This window comes from Elephas maximus, chromosome 9, assembly GCF_024166365.1.
Source record: "Elephas maximus indicus isolate mEleMax1 chromosome 9, mEleMax1 primary haplotype, whole genome shotgun sequence".
NCBI lineage: Eukaryota > Metazoa > Chordata > Mammalia > Proboscidea > Elephantidae > Elephas > Elephas maximus.
This window is the reverse complement of record NC_064827.1, coordinates 61,421,768-61,435,684: the sequence shown is the minus strand read 5'-3', so window position 1 is coordinate 61,435,684 and position 13,917 is coordinate 61,421,768. Positions and strand designations below refer to the sequence as shown.

Sequence of the window (13,917 nt, the reverse complement as noted above, 5' to 3'; positions counted from 1 at the left end):
TTCCAAGTGCTTGACCCTTCAGTTAGCAGCTGAATGCTTTAACTGCTGTGCCACCAGGGCTCCTTTCACCTCATACAAAAAACAGTAATTTGCAGCACACACCCATTTCTTTGGTTTCAGACAGTCATAAAGGCCCCCACCTTGTGGCAGCATGTGCTGTCAGTGGGAAAAGAGCGTCCCAATAAACCCCAGAGGCTGAAAAAGTGATCACTATAAGTACCATGGGCAATGAAAGGGTAAAATTTTCACATCTCTTTAGGGTTTTATGTAAATGGAATCATGCTATTTTCTTTTGCATGTTCTTTCTTTAACTTAACATTTTTTGGGGGGAAATTCATCCATACTCATACATATGGCTATGATTCTTAAGTGTTTTTCTGATTACTAAATGAGGTTGAACATACTTTTGCTTATTGGCCATCCTCAAGAATTTTCTTTTCAGATCTTTTGCCTATTATTGTGTTTGGATTCTTGTTTTTTCTTGTTGATTTTGTAGGAATTCTTTGTGTATTTCTTATAAAAAAAAAATTTCTTATACTAGTCCTTTTTTGGTTGTGTGTGTTACAGATAGTTTTTCCCAATTTGTGACTTAATGCTTTATTTACTTCATGATATTTTTATCTAGTCAAGTCCATTTGTCATTTCGTTTATGTTTTTCTGATATCTTAAAAAATCTGTTGCCCTGAGATCATAAAGATATCTACTCATATTCTAAAGTTTTGTAGTATTTTAGTAACTTTATTTTGAAATAATTTAAGTTGCAGTGATAGTACAATGAACTCCCTTATGCCCTTCATTCAGATTTTCCAGTCATTAACATTGTGCCACATTTGCTTTATCGTCTCTTTGATTGTATGTGCATGTATATATGTATAATATATGCACATATCTCTGTGTACAAGTAAATATATGTACATTTCCATTTTCCCGAACCATTTGAGAGTAGGTTGCAGGCATGACACCTTTACTTCTGAATACTCAGTGTGTATTTTCTAAGAACAAGAACATTCTTACCTAAATACTGTTCATTTTATTAAAATCAGGAAGTTAACATTCATACGATTCTACTATCTAACCTATAAAAGTTTTTAAGTGTTTGCCAGTTGTGAAATGTCCTTTATAACAGAATTTTTTTCTGGCAAGAATACAAACTGATATCAAGCTAATTCATTTGTTATTGTCCCTTAAGAGTGCTTTAATATGGAACGTTTCGTCATTCTTTGTCTTTTATGGCCTTTGCATTTTTGAAGAATGTGCGGGGTAATTTTGTAGAATATCTCTTAAATATGGATGTCTGATTTTCCCTCATCGGTATTTTGCATTTTTTGTCAGAAATACCACAGAAGTGATACCTTTTTTTTTTTTTTTTAAGTTTATTACATCAGGAGACATCACATCATGTTGATTTATCCTATTCTTTGTGATGTTAACTTTGATCACTTGATTAAGGTAGTATTTTCCAGGTTTCTTCCCTTTAAAGTTACTATTTTTTCCCTTTGCGGTTAATTTATAGGGAAATACTTGAAGACTACGTAAGTAGAAATTCTGTTTCTCTTCACTTTTAACACTGATTGTCAGAATCATATACTGTGATGGCTGCTATGTGGTGATGTATTAATCCCATTATGCCTTCTACATTTATTAGCTGGCATTCTGTTATAAAGAAGAACTTTTCTGTCATTTTTTCCTCCCATTTATTTATTTATTCATGTCAGTATGAACTCATAGATTCTTATTTTATCCTGTGGGTTGAGTTATAATTTCCTGTTATCATTATTCATTTTAATGTCCAAATTGTCAAAGATTTGGCCAATGGGAGCCCGTCCACACTGGCCTATGTGTCCTTTTGACATATCCTTATCATTGAGCACTAACTTACTTTTTGGCAGAAGATATTCCAATCTTCTTCACCTTCCCTGCCCCAGCCCTGGAGTCAGCCGTTACTCCAAGAAACCCAGCCTGGTTCCTTTCAGTGGGAAATAGTATATTAGAAATCAGTATCTAGGCATTAGGTATGCCCATTGCTAATGGGGCATCGTTGCTTCTAGGCACTCTAACAGACACAGCTAGGATATGTGTGTTTCATAAATCTCTCTGTGTGTGTGTGTGTGTTTAAGAAAAAAAATCACACTTTTAAGCTGATACCTCCCATTTCAATCCAGTACCCTTTCACATTAGTAACTCTCTTCTCTAAGATTGAAAAAGCTGGTTCCCATTATCCTCAACATATTTACTTATTTGTTCAATCTTAGAATATACAAAAAGTAGATTTAGAATTGCTAACTCATACCACTGACTTGATCTTAATATTTGTTTGTAGCTCTGTTTTTCATTAGGGGATTATGATTATATATAAATATCATTTTTAAGTAAAAATAGTTTTTAATTTAAAGCTACTTGCTGTTTTTTCTCTAATTTAGATACATAGTCCACCAGGAATTTGTATATGGTATGAGATGGGGATCTGGTTTTATTTTTTTCACATGGGTAGTCAGTTCTTCTAGCACTGTTTATTGAAAAGTCAGTCCTTTACTGATCAACACTGCCACTTTTGTCATGTATTGAATTTACATAAATGTGTGGTTGTTTTTCTGGGCATTCTTCCGTTAATCTAGGTATCTTTCCCTTTGTCATTACCACAAGTCTTGATACACAGTAAATCTTTTTATCTTGTTCTTTATGAGTATTTTGGCAATTCTTCACCATTTGGAATTCATATGAATTTTAGTATCAACTTGTTAAGTTCCTCAAACAAAAAGCTATTGAGATTTTTCTTGAGATTACATTGAATTTATAAATCGGTTAGAAGATAGTTAAAATCTTTTTCATAGGGCCTTTTAGTCTTTGAACACTGTATACCTCTCCATTTGTGTGGGTCTTTTTTAATGTCTTTCAGTAAAATTTTGTGACTTTTCCCCATAAAGATTGCATATTTTTTGTTAGATTTATTTCTAAGAACTTCACGCTTTTTATTTCATATAGCATAGCATAGTGCTTATGGACCATACTTTTTGTATTCTAACTCTGAATCCATTACTTACGACTTGTGTTACCTTAGGCAAATTACTTAACTTTTCTGCACCTCTATGCACATCTATAATATGAGGATAATAGGAAACCCTGGAGGCATAGTGGTTAAGTGGTACAGCTGCTAACCAAAAGTTCAGCAGTTCAAATCCACCAGGCACTCCTTGGAAACCCTATGGGGCAGTTCTCCTCTGTCCTTTAGGGTTGCTATGAGTCAGAATTGACTCGATGGCAACGGGAAAATTTATACAGAAATGGAAAAAGAAAGCATCTAGAATAGCCAAAGCAATACATTTTTTTTTTTTTCATTTTATTTCAAGCTTTAACATAAAGCTGGAGTAATTGAGACACTTTGGTAGTGGCAAAAGGATAGATATATAGATTAATGGACCAGAATAGATAATCTAGAAATAGACACGCAAATTACGAATATAATTCAATAGGGAAAGGAAAATCTTTTAAACAAATGGTTCTAGTACAACTGGATGTCTGTATTTGAGAGTAGGAGGGGAAACATTGATCCTTACCTTACACCGTACTGACAGATTAACTGGAAATGGATCTTAGAGTTAAATGTAAAACTTAAACCTTTAAAATTTCTTACTAGAACATAAAAAGCAGAAACCATATAAAGAAATAATTGATATTGTACATCAAAATTTCTTAAGTTTTACCAAAAGGTAAGCCACAAACTTGGAAAAAAATATTTATAACCCATATATCAGACAAATGATTTATATCAAAAAAAGAACTTTCACAGTTCAATTAAAAAGGGTTCCTGCTGGCACAGTGGTTAAATGCTCTCAGCTGCTAACTGACAGGTTGGCAGTTTGAACCCACCAGCCACTCTGTGGAGGAAAGATGTATGGCATTCTGCTTCTGTAAAGATTATTATCATTATTAGGTGCCATCCAGATGGTTCCTTTTCATCACAACCCTGTGTACAACAGAACGAAACACTGCTGGTCCTGCGCCATCCTCACAATCTTTATGCTTGAGCCCTTTGTTGCAGCCACTGTGTCCATCCATCTCGTTGAGCATCTTCCTCTTTTTCACTGACCCTCTACTTTACCAAGCATGATGTCCTTCTCCAGGAATTGCTCCCTCCTGATAACATGTCCAAAGTATGTGAGACATAGTCTCACCATCTTTGCTTCTAAGAAGCATTCTGGTTGTACTTCTTCCCTGTAAAGATTACAGCCTTGGAAACCCTGTGGGGACAATTCTGCTCTGTCCTATAGCATTGCTATGAGTCAGAACTGACTCGATGGCAACAGATTTTTGACAGTTCAATAAAAAGAAAGCTACGACCAGTTTAAAAAATGGGCAAAAGATTTGGAGAGGTACTTTACCAAAGATGGTGTACAAATGGCAATTAAAAAAAAAGACAAACCCGTTGCCATCGAGCTGATTCTGACTCACAGCTGCCCTATAGGACAGTGTAGAACTGTCCTATAGAGTTCCCAAGGAGCATTTGGTGGATTCAGACTGCCACTCTTTTGGTTAGCAGGTGTGTAACACTTAACCACTACACCACCAGGGTTTCCACAAATGGCAATAAGCACATGAAAAGATGCTCAGCATCGCTGGTCATCAGGAAATGCAAATAATAATCAATGTCTTAGGCTGGGCTCTCTAGAGAAGCAACACCAGTAATGCGTATAAATATATAGAGATTTATATTAAGGAAACAGCTCATGCGATTGTAGGGGTTGGAACATCCCAAGTCTTTGGATCAGGATAAGAGTCTTTTCCCAATTCACAGAGCCACAGAAGCTGCTGAACCCAAGATGAGCAGGTTGGAGAGCAGGGATCCCGCACATAGGTTGTGACAGTCAAGGAATCCCCAACATGGGCAGGCAAGACCACAGGGTTTCTCCTGAGTCATTTAGCCGCAGGGGCTGGTGAACCCAAGATAAACAGGTTGAGGAGCAGGACTCTTGCTTGCAGGCTGTGAAGATAGGTGAATCCCAAGGTGAACAGGTAGCTACTAGCTCAAGTTCCAAGAACCAGAGGTCAGACAAGAGACAGCTGCTGGACCCAGAACAAGCTAACAACCTTTGGAAGGCGAGCAGGAAGGAGGTTAGTGACGGATAGTGGAGAGATGAAGGCTGAGGGGCTGCCACAGGCCCCACCCCGACCGGTACCACTCAGCAGATTCCGTTATGGGGGTGACCACGGATCAGATTTCAACACGAAAGCGATCACAATGTTACACAGCTGCCAAAACACCGAGAATCGTGGTCCAGCCAAGTTGACACACAATCTTAACCATCACAATCACAATATAGTGTTACTCCATGCCTATTAGAATGGCTAAAATGAAAAAACTGACCCTTCCAGCAATGTAGAGGATCTGTAACTTTCATACCCTGTTGATGGCAGTGTAAAATGGTACAGCCACTTTGGAAAAGAGTTTGGCAGTTTCTCTTAAAAAGCAAAATGACCTAGCCGTTCTACTCCTGGGTATTAACAAGTGGGTGGATAAATAAAATGTTTTTTATATCCATGCAGTGAAATATTACTGAGCAATATAAAGGAATGAACTATTGATAAGTGCAAGAACATTATGCCAAATGAAAGAAGTCCAAAAAAACATGTTGAAAGAAAGAAACCAGACAGAAAAAGAATACCTACTGTATGATTCTTTGTATATATAATTCTGTAAAATGTAAATTAATTTATAGTGACAGAAAGTAGATCAGTGGTTGCCTGGGGACAAAGTTTAGAGGGTTAAATGGATTGCAAAGGGACGTGAAATTTTCAGGAGTGTTGACAGTGTTCGTATCTTGGTTGTAATGATGGTTTCACATGTGTAAACATGTCAAACTCATCATATTGTACCCTTGTATGTATGTACAGTTTATTACATCTAAATTAGAAAAGAAAAATAAGTCAAATCATTTCACTGTGATTCTGACAACCCCCAAAAGGCTCCCCATTTCTTTCAGCATAAACTCGCATGTCCTAAAATTGGATTGCAAGGGCCTATACCATTCACCCCACTTTTACCTCTTTGATGTCATTTTCTTTGACTCTCCCCCCTTACTCCTTCTGTTCACCATACTGACATGCTTACTGTTTCTCACATGTGCCGGGTATGTTCCCACCTCCAGTTACTCCACTGGCTATTCCTTCTGCCTGGGGTGCTTTTCCCCTAGATATCTTCAGAGAGGTTTTACTCATGCTGCCTTCTTAGACCTACTCTGACCATTTCTCTAATACCTACTTTTAATCTTCTGCTTCATCCTCCCCTCATAACTTCCTGTATTACTGTCTTGGCAGGATTTAAAAACTACTCCCTTCCCCACCAATCTCAGTGGTTTACAGTGATTAACATTTATTTCTCTCACACGACTTACTGGCAGTTCTGAGTCAGGTGTTGCAATTCTCCTCCACATGTCTTTTTCATCTAGGCCCCAGGCTGACGGTGTCACCTGTATTTGAGACATGGCATTCTTGTGGCAGAGAGAAAAGAATAAGAGAGCTGGTGTAAACTCAGAATGCCTCTTAAAGCATCTCTGTAGAGTTGACTTACGTCATGTCTGCTTGTATTCCTTGGTCAAACATGTCACATGATCAAGCCCGGTATGAATTGCAGGAGGCACTGCAAGTCAGTGACTGGCTAGGGTTATATGGAAGGTTGGGCAGGGAGCAAGCAAACACCTGGCACCAGTAATACAATCTACCGTACCTTCCCTCATGTTTAATTAATTGGACTTTCTTGCATAAAGTTCCCTAGTTGCTTATACCTATCTTGAAGCCTTTTGCTAAATTCTTTTTATCTTTTCCATTAACTTCCTCCTTTTTGCCTTAAATATAGTTCTGTCTGGTGCAAAGATGAACCCTTTTATCTATGGTCTTGAGCCCACTTGAATGTAAGTTTAGCAAGGACAAAGATTCTTGTGTTCTTTTTTCAGTGCTTCCTCAACACTAGAAGAACTTTGGCTTTGTCTTAGTTATCTAGTGCTGCTATAACAGAAATACCGCAAGTTGATGGCTTTAACAAACAGAAATTTATTCTCTCACAGCCTAGGAGGCTAGAAGTCTGAATTCAGGGTGCTAGCTCCAGGGGAAGGCTTTCTCTCTCTGTTGGCTCTGGGAAAGGTCCTTGTCATCAATCTTCCCCTGGTCTAGGAGCTTCTTAGCGCAGGGACCCAGGGTCCAAAGGATGCATTCCACTCCTGGTTTTTCATTCTTGGTGGTAGGAGGTCCCCCTCCTCTCTGCTCAATTCTCTCTTTTATATCTCAAAAGAGATTGACTCAAAATACAACCTAATCTTGTAGGTTGAGTCCTGCCCCATTAACATAACTGTGTGTAATCCTACCTCTTTAACATCACAGAGGTATAGGATTTACAAGGCATAGGAAAATCACATCAGATGGCCAAACGGTGGACAACCACACAATACTAGGAATCATGGCCTAGCCAATTGACATACATTTTTGGGGGAACACAGTTCAATCTATAACAGGCTCATAATATGTTTTCAGTAAATATTTGTTGAGTGGATGCCATTCTCCCTTATTTCATCAGTTACACCCAATTTTTGTATCTTCATGTACTGTCAGTTCTCACTGCTACCTCTATCCCTGAATCTCTTATATTTTCTTGAACTGTTAAATTAAGTCAGTTACATATTTAGCAAATTACATTAAATAATTTAATGAAGAGAACAAAATTATACGAGCTTTTAATTCCTCTGGAAAATATATCCTACTTACTTCTGCCTGTAAATATACATCTCCCTAACATTTAAAAACAAAAAACCTCCCTTTGACTTTTGCAGCCTGACTTCTCACTATTGCTGTAAAGCTATTATTCCTGTTACCTTTTTCATTTCTCATTCTCTTTGACTTCTATTGAAATATCCTTCTCCCTGCTTTGAAACTCTTCTTCTAGATTCTGAGGGACTATAATTCCCTATTTCTTTTTTTCTCTTTTCCTGAGGATGTTGCTCTTCCTTCTCGTACTAGCTGATAATCTCAGGCTCAGCCTTTTGCTCTCTCCATCTTGTCTTTTACCTTTTTAGTGGCACTCTCATTCACAGGGCTTTTGTTAGACCATTTGCGGTACATTTGCATTTATACCACTAGACCCTGAGCATTTTAGTTTGTAAGCTTCTCAAAGGCTAGTATTTTACCTCATGTTTCTTTTATCAGCCCAGCACTCCATAAAGTACGATTTAGTAAGTATTTGATAGTTTTCATATTTAAACAAGGCTCTAAATAAGGCCAAGAGTCCCAGCCTAATCCAGAACTTTAAAAACCCACAAGGTAGCTAAGCTGTACTCTTAAAACTTAAACCCAGTTGAGAGGAGTTAGTCTCTGGAGCTGACAGAGGCAGTTTACTTATACAGTAGGGATCACCTGGTTTTTTGTTTTTTGTTTTGGTTGAACAGGTAAACCCTGGTGGCGTAGTGGTTAAGAGCAACAGCTGCTAATCAAAAGGCTAGTAGTTCGAATCTACCAGGCATTCCTTGGAAACTCTATGGGGCAATTCTACTCTGTCCTATAGGATTGCTATGAGTCAGAAACCACTCGATGGCAACAGGTTTTGTTTTGTTTTACCTCAAAAGAGAATGTCTTTATCGGTGATATACTCTCATATAGCCGTGTTGTATTGCTTTGATAACTACATTTATAGAAGGTAATGTACTTATTTTAGCTTCTCTTCCCCATTAGGTGCACCAGGCATAATTTCCTCACCATATGCAGGGGCTGCTGGATTTGGCCCAGCCATTGGGTTTCCTCAAGCTGCAGGTGACTATTTTAAAATTGAATTAAAAATTATTTTTTAAGGGAGTTCTGCTTTTTCCAGGAACTTATAAGATGAAAAAAATGTATCATGTTTGAAAGATTCACAGTAAGAGCATTGTGTGCATCAGCCATAGCAGTGGCTTGTTGTGTGATGCACAGCTTCCATGTATGTTCCGAAGAATTCTCTGTGTTTCCAGTCTCAGCTCTATTAATTCCATTGTATGGTCTGCATCATTTATACTTGCCATTGGTACAGATAACTGTAGGTTGACTACATTAAATAGCTTAGATTTGTCTTTGAGTTATTATATAAAATGTGTAAGCAGCTTCTGTCTTTGCTGATAAACCCATCAATTATGTATTGAACAGACCTGTGTCTTATTTGTCTTTGTGTTCTCAATGCCTGTGATTATAACTCAATACGTAGTATGCAGTCAGTATATAATTTGAATTAATATTTACTATTCACCTTCCTTAGAAAGCTGGTTTGTCATTAGTGAGTTCAGATTACACCATAAAAGGGTATGCATGCTGTTTATTTCAGGGGATATAGATGTGTGTATGTGTGTGTATACATGTATGTATTTTTTTTTCCTCTTTAATGGAGATGGCTATAGTAGTTGGTTAATACTTTTGTAATGGCTTCTCACTCTTTTCCAAATATAAGAACTAATTTGACCATAATTTAAGGAGAAAAAAATTACCTTGTAGTCTTGTCTCTGGTGCCCAAGGGTAACACTCTGAGGTTGGTGATTAAGGGGCATGGCATAGTGTTAAGCCCATCGTATATGTTATTATTTCCAGCTTCTGACTGATTCACGAATATAACTCTAATTTTAAATTGCAATGTAGCTGCCGTCTGACAATAATCTTTATATCCTAACCCTTCTAATTCTGAGAATTTAAACTATTTCTTTGAAAAAGAAGATGGTGTTAACTCGAAAGGAAAGCGTGATATGAAGGTTGAAGTTTAAATTTTAGTTTTTTAGCAGCTTTAAGACATCTTAATATATGTTTAATTAAATGACTACTCTACATATCCCATTAAAATAGAGGCATTATACATAGTTTTTATTTGAAGCATACAAAAGTTTAATTGGTAGGCATTTGGAAGTAGTGATGGTTTTCCTCGTTTTAGATATTTTGATAATTTCTTAATATATCTGATTTTATGGTGGAAGTCAATATTAAAATTACATCTACTTTATAAAAATGTGTTAGAATACATCTGTTTCAAGAAACAAAGGGAGTACAGGCAGTCCATGGGTTACAAATTAGATCTATTCCTGTGTCTTTAAGTCAAATTTGTAGGTAAGTTGGAACAGGTACATACAGTTCTTATTTAGCCTTGCTTTAGTGCTTTTTTTTTTTTTTTTTTTAGTGCAGCGGTTAAGAGCTCAGCTGCTAACCAGAAGGTCAGCAGTTTGAATCCACCAGTCACTCCTCAGAAACCCTGTGGGGCAGTTCAGCTCTGTCCCGTAGGGTTGCTATGAGTTGGAATCAACTTGACGGCAGTGGATTTGGGTTTGGGTTAGTGCAAGAAAAAGCTTGAAAACTTTACATCAAGTGAAGGTGATTGTGATGAAGAATTTGTTGCAAGTAGGAGTTGGTTCATTCATTTCAAAGTGAGAGCAAATTTATATAACATTAAAGGGCAAATTGTCCCTAAGTTGCACACTCATAACCCAAAGATTGCCTGTACTTGTAGTTGATTAAAAAAAAAAAAAAAAATTTTTTTTTTTTTTATAGACCTTCAAAAAAAAGTCTAATGGCTTTTCAGACCAGTGAGTTTACAAAGTACTGTGTAAATAATAAAGTACTAAGTATGATGTCAACCAGTAAGGAACTTAACTTCCAGACACACTCTGTAGGGCAGAAAACTGGCCATTGATATTCTCATGGTAGCCATGACATGTTTTCTTCTATATTTGTGCTTTTGTTTTCATTTATTTGCTAAGTTATATTAAGTGTTATAATTCTTTAGGTAACTAGCATATGAAATGCATTTGATGTTTTAAAAGGTCTTTCAGTCTCTGCTGTGCCTGGAGCTCTTGGACCCCTTGCAATCACCTCTTCTGCTGTCACTGGAAGGATGACCATTCCTGGGGCTGGTGGTATACCAGGAAATTCTGTTCTACTTGTCACCAATCTCAATCCTGATGTGAGTTGAAGAGTATTATATTTAAATAGGTGTTCAGGAGAAGGAATAGTTGCTTATGATCTAAGGATGTAATCAAATTAAAGTGTTTAAGGATTATTAAAACTCATTACTAGTATATATAAAAGCATATAAAATCAATGGTTTAAACAAAATCACCTGTTGTTATTACACTATAAGTAAACTTATTTTAAATTTTTACTTATTTAGTCAGATATTTATGTTTTTTGTGATCCTTTTCAAACAGCTTATCACACCGCATGGGCTTTTTATCCTATTTGGTAAGTTCAATTTTGCTATTTTTAATACTATCTTTAAATGTGAATTGAGTATATTTGTTCATTCAGTGGTATTTATTGATTACCTGTATATACTAAGCAGTGTGTTTGACATTGAGGAGAGGTTAGTGACTAAGACTTAGATGGTAGTCACAATATAGCTTCATAATAGGGGAAATACAGGTTGTAATGGGAACATATAACAGGGGGACCTAACTTAGCAGAGGAATCAAGGAAGACCTGACCACTTACGAAAAATGTGTAAGAGTTAGCCAGGCAAAAAGGGAGGGCAAATGTGTTTTCACGTGTAATAACGGTGAGAGAGAGAAATCCTCATACATGGAAGTGAAGGAAGTCCAGGGGAGAGTGTAAAAGAGACATGTGATGAAGCTGGACAGATGGATAGGGCAATGTCATACAGGGTTTTGTAAGCTTTATTAGAGTTTGGTTTTTAACCTAAGAACTATGGAAAGCTATTGAATAGTTTTAAGCAGCAGAGTGCCGTAATGAGATTCATGTTTTTAAAATACACTCATTCCTCACTTATCGACATGGTTAGGTTCCAAAGAGCAGGTCATTATGTGAAAATCAGCGTTATGCGAAAATGGAGGATGACCAGGTCAGATCACAAAATGAAAGATAACTACATCATTAGGTACCTGCCAGATTACCTCATTACGTAACCACCAAACCACTGAGAATCATGGCCCAGCCAAGTTGACACATAATCTTAACCATCACAGCCAGCATTACTGTAGTCTCACACCTCGGCATTCATTACTACCAGACGTACGTCATTAATTCACAAAATAATTGAATAGTAGTTTTTTTACTATTGTTGTAAATCGATAAGTGAGGAGTGGGTACAGTCTCCAAACTTCATAATGGTGTTCTCAGTATAAAAAATTTTAGTGTGTACTCCTAATTTATACATGGTTAATTAATTATATGGATTGATATGGTGGCTACAACAGTAGGCTCAAACATAAACAAACCATTGTGGGGATGGCTCGGGCCCAGGCATGTTTCATTCTGTTATACATAAGGTCTCCATGAATTGGAACTGACTTGGTGGCAAATAACAACAATTAATTATTAATTATATCCATATTTTACTGTGCTCATGCATAGCTATAATGTGCACACAAGCAGAGAAATAATGAGAAAGCAATGAAATAAGCAATATTTAACATTTAAAAGATTTTTATGATAGAAAACCTTTTTCTCAGAAAAAACAGCATTCAGTAAGAAATAGAATTAATATACTTCATTATTATTTGAAATCTTTGTTTTTTATTTTGATTTAGTATTCAAAGTCCTGATTCTAAATTCACTTTGTTTAAATACTTGGTTTTAATGGTTGTCATGAATGAAAAAGATACCCAATCTAAGTGGAAATATTTCATTGTTTCTGTACTATTTATGATGATTTTTTATGTGTAATGCACTAATTTTTGTTATACTTGGTCCCAGTTTGATGACAGGTCTCATTTTACCTGTCGTTAAATCAGTCGATTTTATGAACTGTTGCATTTGAATAGCTTTAACAAATGGGTTAAAACTCATTGATACTCTTCATCTGGAGGATTTTTAAATAAGATAGAAAATTGTTTCTAAGTCTTTTGAATGGGTGGTAGGTTTTTTAAAAAACAGTTTTTTTGAGATATAACTTAAAACCATATAGTTAATCTGCTTTAGGTGTACAACATAATGGTTTTTAGTAAATTTACAGGACTTTGCAACCATTACCGCTGTCCAATCTTAGAACATTTCCATCACTCCAAAAAGATCCTTAATGCTCATTTGCAGTCAATATAAGTTTTTATTCAGGACACATTTCATGTAATATTTAGTAACAGAATCATGAATTAATGGAAACATTTTCATATGCCTTTTTTTCTAGCCTTAGGAAGCATGTTTCTTTCTGAAAGTAATTGATTTTTCACTCATTTAGAAATATCACCCTCACCTCGAAGACAAATTGTGTACGTTTAGTTTTTTTTTTAAGTATATACTTCAGCTACTGGTCATTTCTGAGAAGGGCAGCAAATTAGGAATTTTTTTTTTTTTTTTAAGTGTACACCTCACCTCTAATTCACTTGCTCTTAGGTGTTTGTCCCTGAGATAACCACCACTCTTCTGTGTCTTGAAATTTTCACAGTCATTCTTCCATTGCATTACAAAGTATGATAATGATTCTCTTTTTGGATAATATTGATCATATCCTGTAGCACATAAACTACAATTACTTGTAATATACTGAATGCAAAAAAATGAGAGCATGCCCTTTACATTGTAAAACCTCCTGCCTATAATTTCATCATATAATAAAAATTAGTAAAAAATGAATTTTTCATATTGTTTTGTATACCATATATTTTTTTATTTTACTGTGTTTTAGGTGAAAGTTTACAATGCAAATTAGTTTTTTCATTAAAAAATTTATACACAACTTGTTTTGTAACATTGGTTGCAGTCCCCTCAATGTGTCAGCACTCTTGCCCTTTCCTTTCCCACGTGGGTTTGCTGTGTCCATTCATCCAGTTTTCCTGTTCCTTCCTGCCTCCTCATCTTTGCTTTGGGCCAGGTGTTGCCCATTTGGTCTCGTATACATGATTGAACTAAGAAGCATGTTCCTCACATTTGTAACTGTTTTATGGACCTTTCTAATCTTTGGCTGAAAGGTAGATTTCA

At 36.2% G+C, this 13,917-nt stretch overlaps 1 protein-coding gene across 4 annotated transcripts in view; it reads left to right on the top strand.

The window, feature by feature from the left end:
- The window catches only part of PTBP3 (polypyrimidine tract binding protein 3), a 108,085-nt gene that overhangs the window by 83,418 nt on the left and 10,750 nt on the right, over nucleotides 1–13,917 (top strand). For all 4 annotated transcript variants that reach the window (XM_049895627.1, XM_049895628.1, XM_049895626.1 and 1 more), the window contains 3 exons: nucleotides 8,713–8,790; nucleotides 10,809–10,948; nucleotides 11,193–11,226. In XM_049895627.1, coding sequence (XP_049751584.1) covers nucleotides 8,713–8,790; nucleotides 10,809–10,948; nucleotides 11,193–11,226 — 252 coding nt within the window. The remainder of the gene's footprint in view (nucleotides 1–8,712; nucleotides 8,791–10,808; nucleotides 10,949–11,192; nucleotides 11,227–13,917) is intronic.